The sequence below is a fragment of the Prunus dulcis genome, chromosome 4 (genome assembly GCF_902201215.1).
Source record: "Prunus dulcis chromosome 4, ALMONDv2, whole genome shotgun sequence".
Classification (NCBI taxonomy): Eukaryota; Viridiplantae; Streptophyta; class Magnoliopsida; order Rosales; family Rosaceae; genus Prunus; species Prunus dulcis.
Window position 1 is genome coordinate 6,352,236 of NC_047653.1, and position 16,649 is coordinate 6,368,884.

General features: G+C 37.2%; 3 protein-coding genes across 4 annotated transcripts; 1 reads left to right on the plus strand and 2 right to left on the minus strand.

Moving 5' to 3' along the window:
* The first annotated feature begins 599 nt into the window (after positions 1–599).
* Positions 600–3,359, plus strand: LOC117625190 (zinc finger MYM-type protein 1-like). The gene is made up of 4 exons (XM_034356797.1): positions 600–867; positions 960–1,664; positions 1,752–2,461; positions 3,309–3,359. The coding sequence occupies exons 1-4, from the start codon at positions 600–602 to the stop codon at positions 3,357–3,359; spliced, it is 1,734 nt and encodes a 577-aa protein (XP_034212688.1).
* Positions 3,360–4,398: 1,039 nt separating this feature from the next.
* LOC117624424 (valine--tRNA ligase, mitochondrial 1-like) lies at positions 4,399–13,558 on the minus strand. 2 transcript variants are annotated; one of them, XM_034355659.1, is made up of 20 exons: positions 13,382–13,558; positions 13,232–13,285; positions 12,838–13,004; positions 12,680–12,752; positions 12,499–12,564; positions 12,326–12,409; positions 11,853–11,930; positions 11,641–11,724; positions 11,457–11,536; positions 10,567–10,624; positions 10,186–10,488; positions 9,915–10,082; positions 9,250–9,449; positions 8,089–8,488; positions 6,953–7,204; positions 6,367–6,867; positions 5,857–5,948; positions 5,638–5,737; positions 4,953–5,104; positions 4,399–4,725 (listed from the first exon to the last, which is right to left on the minus strand). In XM_034355659.1, exons 1-20 carry the CDS (start codon positions 13,445–13,447, stop codon positions 4,578–4,580), a joined length of 3,126 nt encoding a protein of 1,041 aa, XP_034211550.1. In that variant the 5' UTR covers positions 13,448–13,558; the 3' UTR covers positions 4,399–4,577. The 2 variants fall into 2 exon arrangements, with proteins under 2 accessions (XP_034211550.1, XP_034211551.1); XM_034355660.1 differs by lacking the exons at positions 4,399–4,725; positions 5,638–5,737 and having other exon boundaries at positions 4,993–5,104; positions 13,382–13,530.
* Positions 13,492–15,529, minus strand: LOC117624426 (valine--tRNA ligase, mitochondrial 1-like). Its single transcript, XM_034355661.1, has 6 exons — positions 15,476–15,529; positions 15,088–15,253; positions 14,930–15,002; positions 14,743–14,808; positions 14,578–14,661; positions 13,492–13,530 (listed from the first exon to the last, which is right to left on the minus strand). The coding sequence occupies exons 2-6, from the start codon at positions 15,135–15,137 to the stop codon at positions 13,510–13,512; spliced, it is 294 nt and encodes a 97-aa protein (XP_034211552.1). The 5' UTR covers positions 15,138–15,253; positions 15,476–15,529; the 3' UTR covers positions 13,492–13,509.
* Positions 15,530–16,649: the final 1,120 nt, after the last annotated feature.

Consider the following 16,649-nt stretch of genomic DNA (forward strand, 5'->3'; position numbering starts at 1 on the left):
GTTTGGTCCAAGGCTCAATCAAATTTTTTTTAATTGACCTAGCCTCAAAACGACGTCGTTCCAACCTTCGACAACCTCCATCAACTCTTCGCTGGTGGCCCAGTGCTGATCACTACCACCTTCTACCGCCATCCGCCGCCCATTTTTTCAACTACAAGTAAGCATGGAAAATTTTATATTAATAATTATAGTGATAATATATATTGTTGATATTGATATTTTTTTTTATGTAATGAAATTTATGGATATGAATCATATTGATTGATTGAGTTTATGCTTGATTGAGTTTATGCTTAAAATTTATGGATATGAATCATATTGATATTTTTTTTTTATGTAATTAAATTTATGGATATGAATCATAGTGATAATCATATTAATGTAGATTGATTGAGTTTATGCTTGATTGATAATATGAATTGATTGAGTATATTGAATATTGATTGCTATTTGATATGATAATTTGGTATATTGAATATTGATTGATATGGGTTTAGGGAGTATATTGAATATTGAGAGGGGGTTATTGAAATTTTCATATTCATATGATAATTTGGATAAAAATTAATGATTGATTGAATTAATTGATTTGTAGATTTATGGAACGATTCTTTAAAAGAAAATTATCTACGGATAGTTCTTCTCTGTCTAATCCGGGTAGTTCAAATGCAAGACCAATTGAAGTAGATGAGATCTTAGCTAATCTTCAGGCAGACCCTGGACTAAGAACTCGAATGGCGGATTATAGTCCTAATATTCGGGATGAGATCCGAAGAGCATATCTACAAAAGGGACCTTGTCAACCTAGAAGTTATAAATTCCCACAAACTAATCAATCAGAATTAATAGACGCTTCATTGCTCATTGGTTTGATGATCATGATTGGTTGGAATATAGTATTGCTAAAGATGCTGCGTTTTGTCTTCATTGTTATCTCTTCAAATCTAATTTTGATCAAGTGGGTGGTGATGCATTCATTGGGGTAGGCTTCAATAATTGGAAGAAGGCGAAAGAAAGATTTAACCTTCATGTTGGACCGGTTGGTAGTGTTCACAACCAAGCTAGAGAAGTTGCTTACAATTTGATGCATCAAACTACACACATTGAAACAATTGTGATCAAGCAAACAAGCCAAGCTCGCACGGCTTATCGCACTTGCTTGAATGCATCACTTAAGTGCACTAGGTATTTGTTGCGGCAAGGGCTTTCTTTTCGTGGTCATGATGAAAGTGCACAATCAAGTAATAAATGGAATTATTTAGAGCTCTTGCAATTTCTTGCGGATCATGATGAAAAAGTTAAGGCCGTTGTGTTGGAAAATGCTCCGGGAAATTTAAAGTTAATAGCTCCTTCAATTCAAAAAGATCTTGTCAATTCTTGTGCTAAAGAAACCATTGATCTTATCTTGAGTGATGTAAAAGATAGATATTTTTCAATAATGGTGGATGAAGCACGTGATGTTTCAATAAAAGAGCAAATGGCGATGGTGTTGCGTTATGTGAATGACAAAGGACAAATAATTGAAAGGTTTGTGGGGGTTCAACATGTAACCGACACTACTTCAAGTGCACTAAAGGAAGCAATTGATGAATTCTTTTCTTCCGTGAATTTGAGCTTTTCCAAGCTACGAGGACAAGGTTATGATGGAGCTAGTAATATGAGAGGTGAGTTCAATGGCCTTAAGACAAAGATTTTGAGAGAACAACCTTGTGCATTTTATGTTCATTGCTTTGCTCATCAACTTCAACTAGCTCTTGTTGCGGTAGCAAAGAAAAACATTGATGTCAACTCTTTTTTCACAACGGCTAATAGTTTGGTTAATGTTGTTGGAGCATCTTGTAAGCGTCGCGATGCACTTAGAGCACAATACCAAGAAGAGCTTGTGAGAGCTTTTGAAGATGATTGTCTTATAACGGGGCGGGGCTTAAATCAAGAAAGGACTCTCAAACGTGCCGGCGATACACGATGGAACTCACATTATGGTACGTTGATTAGTATCATTTCTATGTTCCCATCTATGGTGAATGTGCTTCAAATGATTGTTGATGATAATCCTAATGATAGTTCGGGTGAAGCCTATAAGTTATGGAGAGAAATACAATCTTTTGAGTTTGTGTTTCACTTATTTGTAATGAAAGCTATATTGGGAATAACAAACACTTTGTCTCTAGCATTGCAAAAGAAAGATCAAGACATTGTGAGTGCAATGAATTTAGTGAAAACATGCAAGGAAAACCTGCAGTTGATGAGGGATAATGAGTTTGAAGAATTGGTTGAGCAAGCATCCTCGTTTTGTTACAAACATGATATTATAGTTCCTACCATGGATGAGGAATATGTAATTCCAGGGAGATCACGGCGTAATGCTCCAATGAAGACAAATTATCATCGTTATCGTGTGGAGATCTTTATTCATGTAATTGATGGGCAACTTGCGGAATTAAATGATCGCTTCAACGAGGTAAGTACTGAGTTACTTACTTGTTTGGCATGCTTGAGTCCAAAAAATAACTTTGTGGCTTTTGACAAATGAAAGCTAGTTCGTCTTGCTCAATTTTATCCTTATGATTTTTCGGATAGAGACTTATTGATGCTTGAAGATCAACTTGGTGTTTATGTTCATCATATGCGTTCGAGTAGTGATTTTTCTCAATTGGAAGGGATTAGTAGTCTTGCGGAAAAAATGGTGGAGAAAGGAATGCATGAAATATTTCATTATGTGTATTTCCTTCTTACATTGACTTTGATTTCACCGGTTGCAACTGCTTCAGTGGAGATGGCATTTTTCGCCATGAATATTATTAAAAATCCACTTTGCAACATAATGGGAGATCAATGGTTGAATGATAGCTTGATTATTTACATTAAGAGAGATGTTTTTGCTTGTATTGATAATAAAACTATGATGCAACGTTTTCACAATATGAAAACTCGTCGTAGACATTTGTAACTTGTATTATTGGTTTTGTTATGAATTATGAATGGAAGTATTATCTTTCTATCTTTCTAGCATTATTTTCTTTGTAGAAAAATTTCGGAACATTTACACTAAGCCCCCTGGGCACATAATCTTGAATCCGCCACTGGGTGCCAATAAACTCGCCCTTGCTTGAAACAAATATCTTTGAAATTTTCACATTCTTAAAGCACCTCTTATTGATTTCTCTAGCCAAGAAATAGAAAGTTATAAAATCTAATAATCTCACTCAAGCGCTGCACAAACAGATAGAGTGAGATATCAGCTTCCACTTCTGCATGCATTTCTTCCCTTCATATATGTTTTAAGCTTTTCTAATTTAACTTTTTAGGCTTGGGGAATGCTGGAAACATGGTGGCCAAACTGGCATTCTGAGGATTGAGACGCTACACAGTGCAGATAAGGCAGTAAACTGAAGCTTGTATCTTTGAACTAGTAGTTTGGGTACAGCATCTGATCAGCCGGACGGGGGCTAGTGACGGTGGAATGTCGTCAACTCCTGTTAAAACCCTAAACCAGAAGACAAATCTGTTAACTAGACACGCCCAACTGTCCGTCCCCCGTTTTGACAGATGAAGATCAAGATTTGAGTAAGAGCAACTACTTGAGGCTCGGGATGAGTAAGAGTCAGAATTATGCCTCCAGAAACGCCGAGAGTTCCTATCAAGTAAAACTAGGAAAGCTCCATTTCCCACATGGAGTCTGCTATCTAGGGCGATCGACTTCAATAACAATCAGATCAAATTCTTGAATATCATTGATAGAGTTGACACAACCAGAGGTTGTAATTAGTGATTGCAAATCATGTGCTGGCAAGAGGCCTCAGGTATGCGTAGTATTATCATCTTTTGCCTTTGCCTTGTTGGTGCTCTTGTGCGAAGGGTATGTGAGTTTGCAGCAGATGTTGAGTAGCAGAAATTACATTTGTAAACGTGGAATGAAGGATAATAATTTACTCTTTGTAGAGGAAATATTAGTACCTGGAATTGATGTACAGAACACACTTTTCTAGTATTAGGGCCACTTTGATCGACTGCATATATAATATAGTATTAGGGCCACCTGGAGTTCTCTCTCCAATTTTCGGGCATTTTTTATCAAAGTGACCAGTTGGTTCTTCAACTAAGGTTTCTGGTCAGTCACAACCGGACACATGCATAAAAGAATTTAAAGAGTTAAAAAATTCCAAACATATTTTATGTTTGGGACGCTTCCTACTCATATACTCTAAATGGTAAGTGTGTCACACTTTGGGCTACTTTTGGGACATAAAATAAGAAAATAAGGCTCAAGGGTTTTTACTTCCCAAAAACAAAACAAGTTACGCTGGTTGAGTTAGAAAAAGCTTTCGATTCAAATCATGTGATGTTGGTTCTATAACACATGAATATATATATATATATATATAAATTAAAGAAAAATTAAACTACAACTCTGAATACTTTAAACAAACAAATATTTATTATAAAAATCAAAGTGGGTACAAGGATCCGGATCGTTTAGATGTATTTTATATGAGCTCTCATGCTTAGAAAATCATGGCAGAGAAAACACAAGTAGAGGATCCGGATCCAGTATAAGTAGCCCCACATCCATCCTTTCAAGAGATGGAGCTTCGCAGCCTTTGCAAAGAAATTATCTGTTTGTCCAAGGATTCCAGCTTGTAAGCATTAGATTCTTGAATCTTCTCACATGCCTTTTCTTGGTAACTAGTAGCATTTATCATCAACAATAGATTTTCTCGCTGCCTGTAGTCATAATAAAATTAATTACTTGTCAGCATCTGAAGGACAGGTTTGATATGCAACGACTAGACGACCTAACAATCGAGTATGTGCAATCAAGGAAGAATATGGACACTAGTCAAGTAACGTATCCTTTGACAGCGATATGTATCCGATGCATATCGTATCCAACCGAGTATCCAATACGAGATATGCCAATCACAAATAAAGTTTTTGAATCATGTTCTTACAGTATGAGTTTCTCCATCTTCTGGTGGATCTTTTCAGGGTCTGCCTTTACTCTTGGATTTTTCAGAAACACAGAAATATTTTCATTTACAAAAGACATCACAGTCGGAGATCCAGCACAAGGGGTGGCAAAGCCGTCATTCTCCTGGACTACCTGTAGGGGACAAGAATACATATCATATCTAAATATCCAATCCAATAGTGGACCACCAACTTTACTACTAAAGTATCATGAAACACTTGTTTTAATGACATGTCCCTGCAATAAATAAATACCATCAAAATGCACACTCAAATTCAATCAAGAGAATGCACTTGTTCGCCTCCGAAGAAAGCAACCACTTTTTGAAGATTCATTTCTCAGTTCTAAGAGAATCTTCACTGAGCAAATATTCAATCTCATATACAGATAAATCATAACTGAACAAGCCAATCCAGGCATTCTGCTCAGATCACATAGTGGATTGAAATTCAAATCAATTGCACCCAACTATCAAATTTTTTAGACCTGATTTCAAGTCGATGTTTTAGCTCTCTGTCAATTTAATTTTTTGATTAACATTCTTATATTAACTAGTAGAATTGCTTAATTCAGATTTAGATTCAGGTTGCTGTATGTTTATGTTTACGTTCTAAAATTGTTTGATTACAGCCTTAAACCAACGAACATCAAAACATATCATTTACCGTCAAAGATGATAAATGGGCAAGAGTTTCAATCTCCAGTTTATGGCCGCATATTATCTCCCAATCCGAAATCACTTGACAAACCACAAAGGCTGGTCGCCTAGAAGAAACATAGGAAAAGAATGAGACACTAGTTATATGCAACTTCCGACATGACATATCAAAGTTCAGAGATCTTAAGAAACAGGAAAGACGTCACACTGCACTAACAACATGTACCTTTCACGATTTTCTTTTGCAAGTGAACGGAGAGATTTCACAATAGACTCTATAAGGTTCATCTCAGACTCCACCCTTTCATTTGTCCAGCACTGGAACAATAACATGACAGATAGGTAGTTAGTACGCATACTAAGTTTAGATCAACAGTCAAACATTGTATCTGCAACCTTTTTCTAAAGTTTTTGGGGCATATGAACAAAAACCACAATCCCTATTTGTAGTCCTTTATGGCCTAAGAAGAGTAATGAAGCAAGTGATTTTTTTTGCATGAACATTTGCCCCTATTTTAGGCTGGCCAGGGTCACCAACATATTTACAACATAAGATTTTTTAAAAAGAACTGTCAAGTGAATAGTGAAGTACTTAAAACAAACCATGATCCATGTGAACAATGGACCTGGCATGCTTGAGCTTCAAGAATAGCTGCGTTGTAAAATCAACCAAAGATTTTACACATCTATACCTATTCGTTCATCAGTTATGCTTTTATCTTATGGATAAACTAACCTCTACAATGGATGGATATTCGGATATCATAATTGATGTTGCCCTCTTGTGATCCCCTGAAGATGGAAGACGCTGCCACAGTTCTTCTGTGACAAATGGCATAAACGGATGAAGCAACCGTAGTCCATTGTCAATACAAAACCATAGCGTGTCTCGTGCAAAACCCCTTTCAAAGCAAAACTTTGGATCATTCCTGGAAAAGTAAGGTTTGATAGCTTCAATAAAAACATCACACAACTGGTACTGCCACCAAGCATGCACGGCACTGGCTGCAACTGATAACTCGTATGACTCCAGTGACAGAATAGTTTTGGATATGACTTTATTCAGTACCGAGAGTATCCACTGGCAACTGAATGGAAACACATTTGGATTTATACTTGAGGGTGGAATATAGTCATCCCCAAGTATGCTTAGAGCAAATCGCACTGCATTCCACAATTTATTACACCAGTAGCTATAGCCCTCAACCCTTTGGATGTCCAGATTTATCTTATCATGCTGACAAGACCAGATAATGTGTTAAGTTATTAGATCAGCGCGAGAAAACAATTACCTGATTAAATAGTAAGATAGAAATTTAAACCTGAGCAGTATAAGACACAAGGGCAAAATGGAGTGCATCTGCTCCACATTCCTCAATCCCTTCAGGAAAGTCCTTCTTTAGCCCTTGTTCTGAGAAAGCTACTTCCTTGGTATCCAAATTTCCTTCTAAAAGCTTCTCCTGTAGACCTTCAAGGGTAATACCATTTATTACATCAAGTGGATCAATAACATTCCCCAAGGATTTTGACATTTTACGCCCATGCGCATCACGAATCATGGGGTGCAAATATACCTGCAGACCGACAAAATTCCACCTGTCACTTCAGTAATCAGACATAATCTAAATAAAAAAAATCATCGCAGGAAGATATACGTTCTTCAACCCTGTGTGCAAAAAATAAGACCATAACATGCTCAATCTTACAGCTTAATTTCCACTTGCTTTTTTCAAGCCCACCCTAATGAAATTATGAATTAGTAAACAAAAAGACTCCCGATTTGAATAAGGAAAAGCGTATGTGCAGATTCTTCCTAAGGTGTCTTGTCAATGAAATACAACCAAGGAAATGTCAATATAATTCAAGATAACCCCAAACCCCTTTTCTCCATACCCCAATAAACAAGGGCATCAAACACCAGAAAAAGACTGGTTTGTGGGTTGTAGCTAGTGGCAAACAAGAACAGCCTCAAAATTTATGATACATAACTATAACACCTACTGGAACTTGCTGACAAGCTAACAAAAATAGCCATGTAAATCTCAGCACAACAGCATACTATGTGTCCACAAAACTTCTTTTCCTTCAAGCTTTACCAAGTAGAAAAACATTTTCTTCTTAAGTAGAATATGTTTTAACATTTTAAAGTCTGGCAATAAGCAAGTTATAACGCTTCTTATAGCATGGCTCTACATCTTTGAAGCTTTTGATGGCACGGCTCTACATCTATGATATAAATAATAATAAAAATGTGTACTATAGAGCGGTTATAGCATGACTACATCTATTGTAAATCTCATCACAACAATGTGTATGTTTCCCCAAGACTTCTTTTCTGTCAGCTTTACTAAGCAAAAAAACATTGTGTCCTTAAAGTAGAATATACTATAACATTTTAAAGTCAGGCATAGTAAGTTAAAACTTAAACAATATGCATCACAAATGTAAAGCTCTTTACCTTTGTAAAAGGTAAATTGTCACCCAATGTCATTCCAAGCATTAACATCCGAGCAACCCAGAAAAATAGAATATCATGCCCAGTTTCAAGAACTGAAGTCGGATAAAAAGCCTTTAGATCTTCTGTCTCATCTGGCCAGCCCAACACAGACAAAGGGAAGATACCAGAAGAAAACCATGTGTCAAGGACATCAGGATCCTGAATTAATTGAAACTTCCCCTCATATGTATCACTAGCTTGTGCTTGAGCCTCTTCCTCATTTCTTGCAACCACCCATCGTGCATCATGTACTCCAAAATCTTCCGGCTTATCGCTCTCATTTACAAGATACCACGCAGGAACACGGTGACCCCACCAAAGTTGCCTCGAGATGCACCAGTCACGAATGTTTTCAAGCCATCTGTGATAGTAGAAAACCACTGTGTAAAACTTTAAAAGTTTTCTGTTTTATAGGAAACTGATAAAATATAGAAAGAGAAGGAACAACTACAGACAAAGTGAACCAGCTATTCAAGGAAAAAAAAAAAAAAAACCTCTCTAACAAAAGCCTGGAAAAAGATCAACAGCTAAGACACCAACCAATCTAAAATTGACCAATGACAGATATCGGTCGCCAACTTCATGAAAATATAGACGGATGATACAGCCATAACGGCAATGATGGAAATCTGCTAAAAAACTATGGAAATTTTAAATGAAACATTGAGAAATGTTAAACACAACAATAACACGTGCTAGACAAATAAATTTCATCTAATACTATGTGTACAATAAACAGATGATATCTAAGGGGATATAACATGGTCTGCTGACAAGTATTAATTTTAAATTCAGTAATTTTTGCAGCGCTTTATTTGGTGAAACTCTTATTATAAATATTGGTATTAAGAGCTTTGTTTTACTTAGAACTACATTGTCTTATTTTATTCAGTATTATTACTTACAACTACAGTGTCTTATTTTATTATTGGATGTTAGCATTTTTATTCAAAAGAAAAATTTATCTCACCCCATCCCCCCAGTATTTCAGCAAAATCAGCGATATTTCAAGCACTGACAACACGATCCAGCAAGGAGCAAAAAAGGTCAGAGGTATTTAAATTCAATTTGCAGAAATTATACACCATATAAATATAATAAAGTATATTCAAAAGATGAGACCTCTTCCATTCGGCAGTATACTGTCTTGGGATGATCTCAAGCTTCCTATTTTCATCATCTACGGCAGCATCAAGAGCTTGCTTTCCCATACCACTGCATTTAAGATACCATTGGGGCTTTATCATGGGTTCCACAACATCTTGGCTTCTAGAGCAAATCCCAAGGCGCATCTCATTGTTCTTTGCTTCTTTAAAGAGGCCCTAAATGCCATGAGAAAACTGTCACCGAAACATCCATAACACCATAGAGAAAATGATGCAAATAGGCATATTAAGAATGTGCAACAAGAAGTTGGTGATGTTGATAACTGATGCAATTACAAGTAAATTATATTAAATTTATGCGAGGTGTCTGGGATTAAATGGAACGCAAACAATTCCAATTTCAAACTTCATTGTATGGAAAAGCATATGGTGGAAAAGAGTATTAAAGAGTGTGGAAGGAGAGAGTCAGTTGAAGAGTCAGAGACGTTACTTCTAACAGCGACAGTCTAGCTCAGGAGGTCACCACCAATATCAGTCATTGCGCAACTTGCGCAACTTGCGCATTTATCAGTCGTATAGATACTCTGATACATCATGTTGATAATCCGTATATAGATACAACTATGATGTCGAGAATCCATATATATTTTGCAAAGGACTGTAGTAATGTAAAATAGATACCTTCTTCTTTAGTGCTTCAGTCACTGCCTCTCGGGCTTTGAAACGTGGCATTCCTGCAAATTCTCCACCTTCCTGGTTTATTTTTCCATCATCAGTAAAGATGTTAATGAACTCAAGATCATGGCGCTTTCCAACATTAAAGTCATCAGGATCATGGGCTGGAGTAATCTGTAAGGGGCAAAGAGAAAGCAAACAATCTTTACATCTCTGAAACAGAAACCAGAAAAAGATATTTAATACAATCAATTGCAACATATATGTCAAACTTTACCTTCACAGCACCAGTACCGAACTCTGGATCAACGAGAATTTCATCACACACTATACAAATCTTTCTTCCGTTGAAAGGATGGATGGCATGTTTTCCATGAAGATGGCCATATCTCTTGTCATTAGGATGTACAGCAATAGCAGTATCGCCAAGCATAGTTTCCACTCTAGTGGTGGCCACCACAATCTCACCTAAATCCTCCTCCAGAGGGTAAGCAAATGACGTTAAAACGCCAAATTCGATAGGATTGGCATATCCAGGAACCCTCAGTAATGTCCTTTCTTCTATATCAATGTAATCCACCTATATACACCAAGAAAATTCCATAAATGGTGAAAGAAAAAATTAGGTAAAATACGAAGGTGAAAGGAGAAGGCTAACCTCAATGTCAGATATTGCTGTACGCAACACACAATCCCAATTCACTATGCGATTATCCCTGCAAAACAAAACATACCGACAACATCCAGAAAGCCTACTAACCAAAGTGAAGGAAAAAAAACAAAGACAAGAGGATGCATTGAGATGGGGATTATTGGAGAAGTCAATAGGTGTACACAGTTATAATGATCCAATCTTATCCCAACAGACTAAATAACCAAAAAATATATACATAGTCAATCAAGAACCAGAAAGACAAAGCTATAATCCACCACCAAATTAATATTACAACTAGAACAGCACAACAGTGTTATCTTCTCGTCTGAAATTAGAAAAAAACTAACGGCTATACTCTAAATTGCATTTATCAAGGAAGGTTAGATTCAGATTAAACAGTTGAGTTCGGGATAAAAGCAAAATTAAAAAAAAAATTAAAAATACTTATTAAATTTAAGTTATTTATTTGGCCCAATTATCAATTAGAAGATTTAGCTTGTATGAATCGTTATTGGTTTAATACCAATAATGGCAGTCGTTTAATAGAAATAACCTCTAGCTTTTTTCAGAGTTGGAGAGCATATAGAATAACTACTGAATTACAACTCTATTGTACTGCAATTGGTGCATCAGTATTTGCTGCCTTATATCTCGCATTATTTGGGATGGGATCCTATTCACCTCACCACTTTGGGCTACTATTGAATTGAGAAATCAGTTTGATTGTCCATCTTTTAATTTGTTTCACCAATTCTTTCGTGATTTGCTTCATTATTGTTAATGTATTTGATTTTTTATTTTTTTTGTTCATTCAAGAAAAGTAGACCTCTGAGCTGGAAAACACACAATAAGCAAAGAAGTGTTCCCCTAATATTCTCCTAGGCGGAGCATACCTGTAGAGAAGCCCTTGCTTATGAAGCCTTACAAAAGCCTCTGTAACAGCATTTGATCTTTTCTCATCCATCGTGAAGCACTAAAATTAAGGAAAAACAAAAGGCTAAATCAAGAACAGAGAAAGAAATCTTCATGACAAGATCCATAATACATTGAGCCGAACAAAGTCAAACCAATCATTACCTCACGCGACCAATCTAAAGAAGCACCTAACCGACGTAGCTGGTGTAAGATGGTGCTCCCATGCTTTTCTTTCCATTCCCAAACCTTTCACAACCAAGTTAATCAACCAACAGTATGAATAGGTATGAATATGTACGAATGTATCCAGAAACTTTTAGAAGCTCAAAGTTATTTAAGGGATATAGTTCCAGCTAGTTGCAGTTCAAACTTACCTTAGCCACAAATTCCTCGCGACCAATATCGTGTCTGGTTAACTGTTTTTCACGCATAAGCTTCTTTTCAACAACCACCTATAGTAAGCACATGACGTTATGGCCAGCAGATGAAAATACTTGTGTAGAAGTCAAATCCAGATCCATAATAACGAAAACTACATGCATATAAGTGGTCAAAATATGATGGGGTTAATAAATCGTGGCTCATGGGCCACAAGGAATTGCTCTAATAGGAAAGGACGTGTCCCCTAAGTAAGGCCAAATATACCAGCAAATTAATATATTTGCGGCACATTGGTTAAGTTAAATCTCTGCAAAATGCTGGAATGAAGTTAATGCAGTAACCACTTTTGCTGATAACGGTAATGTAATATTCAAAAACTTAAACATTTGCATCCACGAAAACCAAAAACAAGAGGGGGAGGAGGGGGGGGGGGACTCAATCCGTTGAGAATTAAAAAGAAGGAAACCTGTGTTGCTATTCCGGCGTGATCCATTCCAGGAACCCACATCGTATTGTAACCGGACATTCTCCTCCAACGAATGATAGTGTCCTGCATATAGCAAAAATCACACCCAAATTTCTTTAAACAGCCTAACCGATGAAGAGCACAAACACAGGAATTTATGTAAAGAAGTGGACCTCAATAGCAGCAGTAAGAGCATGGCCTATGTGAAGGGTACCAGTCACATTCGGGGGTGGCAACACCTGAAGCATATGTAAAACCTGGTTAATCTTCTCAATCTTTTTTGTTTTTTCCCTCTCTTTATCCACATGAATGCAAACCCAAGAACAAGTTAGTTTGGAGCAGTAAGACACTCACAATCACAAATGGAGGTTTGGAGCTGTTAGCATCTGCCAAGAAGAACCCCATTTTCTCCCACCATTCATACCACCTAAATTCAGCAAGTACAGAAAATATGAAGACACTACAAGTACAATATATGGGAGAATTAATCGTGAAAAGAAGAGCACACTCACGACTTCTCTACAGCACTTGGATGGTACATTTTCGTCATTTGACTAGCCATCCTTTTCTTCTCGCCAGATGGAGTCTCTGGGTCCTTTGCATTTTCATCTTCCTCATCCCAAAGCCTTAAATTCTTCTTTTTACTCGTCTTAGAAGTGGAAGAGCATGCTTGTTGGTCCTTGATGATTTTAAAATAAAAAGATGAACAAATAAAACCTCAGCATTTCATCATTGCATTGATATTCTATTATAATATGTTTTTCAGTTTTAGATGCTTGAATTTAGCAAGTTTAAACTTCTTCAATCGTTAAAATTGGAACTCATTTACTCAAATTTGGAATATTTTTAACTAGAAGGGCCTAATTTCAAGTTTCTCAAACCACATGAACCACTATTACAATTTACCTGCTTGATCGCTTTCCCCAAAGCTTTTTGCTTTTTTAATTCTTTCTCTTTTGCCTGCCCAAAAACAAAAGGTAATAACTTTTTTCGTAAGCAATACTTTACCGAGTATACAAAAACCACAGCCAAAAATTAAAAGAAACAGCAGACAACCTTCGCTTCCTTCTTCTTTTTCTTTATCATATCATCATCTAGCGCATCAATTCTGTTATGCATCATTATCAGTGTCTTCGTAGACTATCTTGAATGTATTCCAAAGGCGGGGCGGCGCGGCAAAACGCTTACGAGGGAGAGAGGGAGAGCTGCGTGAAGAGAAAACCCGATTTATAAACCAACCCTAAAATTAACGCTTACCATAAAACGTACGACGGTAGAATAATTCGCAGTGATTTATCGGGTACGAGCCCAGCCCATTTAAATGGGACACAGCATGGCACGAGCACAAATGTTAGTGAGCCGTATACATGAAAATTTGATCCAGGTGGTATCAAAAAATTAGGTTTAATGAACCACGCTGACCCATAGCCCGATATGAGCCGGGTTTGACTCAAGCCCGCTTCAAGCATGGCACAAACTCGAGCCCACTTCAAGCATGGCCCCGAGCCTGACCCACTTTGTAAGTAGATGATGAACCACCAAAATTCATAACGAACCTCGTATGCGGCATAAGCTATGGCATGAATGGTGAAGTTTTCCTTCTCTTTCCTCTCAAGAATGCATTATTTATGCAACTGGTGTGAAATATCTGAGTAGCCATCAATATAATATCTGATGAAATTCTAGTATGTACTGTTTCCTCGCATGAAGACAACATTCGCGCAAGACTTCTAGCATTCATGCACAGCACCATAAAATAGATAAATCTAAAAGGCCCATTGTAACATAGCAATTTTATCGAAATTGTTAACTTTTAATACAACCAAATTCATGCTGTCAGCAAGCAGACTACACCAGTAAACTAACATTATAAATGACACTAAAATTAATATACTTGTGTAGAAGACAAATCCAGATCGATGATAACGCAAACTACATGCATATAAGTGGTCAAAATATGATGGGGTTAATAAATCGTGGCTCATGGGCCATAAGGAATTGCTCTAATAGGAAAGGACGTGTCCCCTACAGCAAAGTAAGGCCAAATATACCAGCAAATTAATATATTTGCGGCACATTGGTTAAGTTAAACCTCTGCAAAATGCTGGAATGAAGTTAATGCAGTAACTACTTTTGCTGATAACGGTAATGTAATATTCAAAAACTTAAACATTTGCATCCACGAAAACCAAAAACAAGAGGGGGAGGAGGAGGAGGGACTCAATCCGTTGAGAATTAAAAGAGAAGGAAACCTGTGTTGCTATTCCGGCGTGATCCATTCCAGGAACCCAAATCGTATTGTAACCGGACATTCTCCTCCAACGAATGATAGTGTCCTGCAATAGCAAAAATCACACTCAAATTTCTTTAAACAGCCTAACCGATGAAGATCACAAAATTTATGTAAAGAAGTGGACCTCAATAGCAGCAGTAAGAGCATGGCCTATGTGAAGGGTACCAGTCACATTCGGGGGTGGCAACACCTGAAGCATATGTAAAATCTGGTTAATCTTCTCACTCTTTTATTTATTTTTATTTTTTCTCTCTTTATCCATATGAATGCAAACCCAAGAACAAGTTAGTTTGGAGCAGTAAGACACTCACAATCACAAATGGAGGTTTGGAGCTGTTAGCATCTGCCAAGAAGAACCCCATTTTCTCCCACCACTCATACCACCTAAATCCAGCGAGTACAGAAAATATGAAGAAACTACGAGTACAATATATGGGAGAATTAATCGTGAAAAGAAGAGCACACTCACGACTTCTCTACAGCATTTGGATGGTACATTTTCGTCATTTGACTAGCCATCCTTTTCTTCTCGCCAGATGGAGTCTCTGGGTCCTTTGCATTTCATCTTCCTAATCCCAAAGCTTTAAATTCTTCTTTTCACTCGTCTTAGAAGTGGAAGAGCATGCTTGTTGGTCCTTGATGATTTTAAAATAAAAAATGAACAAATAAAACCTCAGAATTTCATCATTGCATTGATATGATAATATGTTATTTCAGTTATAGATGCTTGAATTTAGCAAGTTTAAACTTCTTCAATCGTTAAAATTGAAACTCATTTACGCAAATTTGGAATATTTTTAACTAGAAGGGCCTAAATTCAAGTTTCTCAAACCACATGAACCACTATTACAATTTACCTGCTTGATCGCTTTCCCCAAAGCTTTTTGCTTTTTTAATTCTCTCTCTTTTGCCTGCCCAAAAACAAAAAGTAATAACTTTTTTCGTAAGCAATACTTTACCGAGTATACAAAAATCTCAGCCAAAAATTAAAAGAAACAGCAGACAACCTTCGCTTCCTTCTTCTTTTTCTTTATCATATCATCATCTAGCGCATCAATTCCGTAATGCATCATCATCAGTGTCTTCGTAGACTATCTTGAATGTATTCCAAAGGCTGGGCGGCGCAGCAAAAAGCTCACGAGGGAGAGTGGGAGAGCTGGAGAGAGGAGTGAAGAAAAAACCGCGCGAGTTAATTAATGAGCTCCCGATCTGTATAGAGTGTTGTTAAACTGTTGAGAATCAGAGATTACCCTTCAGTTTAGGGATTGTATAATAGAATAGGAATGTTATATTATTTGATTTCCCATATATATTCTTTCCTAGCTAGTTAGCTTACTTGTAGGGAAACCTACGGAATGTATTATATAAACATACATCAACGATCAATAAGAATCATTCTGGTTAAATATCTTTTTATACCTATTTTACATGGTATCAGAGCAAAGGAAACTCTAGCTCTTGGCTCTAGCCGCACTTGTCAAATAGTCACCTTTCAACCTTAATTTTCATCCTTGACGCTGCCACCATGACCAAAGACCAAGAATCCACTGCATCGGGTAGCAAAAACGATGCTTCCGATCCCTTTTTCATTCACCATTCTGATCATCCTGGAATGGTTCTTGTTTCCAAAATCCTTAATGGAAACAATTATGCGACATGGTGCCNCTCTATGCGCATCTCCCTAAGCGCGAAGAACAAATTGGGGTTCGTGAATGGGACAATCAAAGCCCCTTCGGAGAAAACTAATCCTGAGACTTTTGAGGTTTGGCAGCGTTGCAACGACATGGTTTTATCTTGGCTGCTCAATTCGATAGAACCAGATATTGCAGAAAGCGTGTTATACTCCTCCACCGCACAAGAGATTTGGGAGGACCTTAAAGAACGTTTTTCCCAACTTAACGCTCCCCGTATTTTCGAGATACAACGCACCATAGCTTCCCTCTCACAGGAGCAGATGTCTGTTGCTGTTTATTACACCAAGATGAAGAGTCTGTGGGACGAGCTGTCTTCTTACAGCGACGTCCCAGCTTG

What these genes read in the sequence shown, in the direction of transcription:
- LOC117624424 (XM_034355659.1), bottom strand. Translation starts at nt 13,447, where the DNA reads ATGATGCATAACAGAATTGATGCGCTAGATGATGATATGATAAAGAAA. An exon ending in AAAAGAAGAAGGAAGCGAAG is followed by an intron (nt 13,286 to 13,381) that starts GTTGTCTGCTGT and finishes GTTTTTGGGCAG; the next exon opens with GCAAAAGAGAAAGAATTAAA. An exon ending in GCAAAAGAAAATCGTGAAAG is followed by an intron (nt 5,738 to 5,856) that starts GTACATGTTGTT and finishes TGTTTCTTCTAG; the next exon opens with GCGACCAGCCTTTGTGGTTT.
- LOC117625190 (XM_034356797.1), top strand. Translation starts at nt 600, where the DNA reads ATGGAACGATTCTTTAAAAGAAAATTATCTACGGATAGTTCTTCTCTG. An exon ending in AGACGCTTCATTGCTCATTG is followed by an intron (nt 868 to 959) that starts GTTTGATGATCA and finishes ATTTTGATCAAG; the next exon opens with TGGGTGGTGATGCATTCATT. An exon ending in TGGAGCTAGTAATATGAGAG is followed by an intron (nt 1,665 to 1,751) that starts GTGAGTTCAATG and finishes AACTTCAACTAG; the next exon opens with CTCTTGTTGCGGTAGCAAAG.
- LOC117624426 (XM_034355661.1), bottom strand. Translation starts at nt 15,137, where the DNA reads ATGGCTAGTCAAATGACGAAAATGTACCATCCAAATGCTGTAGAGAAG. An exon ending in CCAAATGCTGTAGAGAAGTC is followed by an intron (nt 15,003 to 15,087) that starts GTGAGTGTGCTC and finishes CGCTGGATTTAG; the next exon opens with GTGGTATGAGTGGTGGGAGA. An exon ending in CTCTTACTGCTGCTATTGAG is followed by an intron (nt 14,662 to 14,742) that starts GTCCACTTCTTT and finishes TTGCTATTGCAG; the next exon opens with GACACTATCATTCGTTGGAG.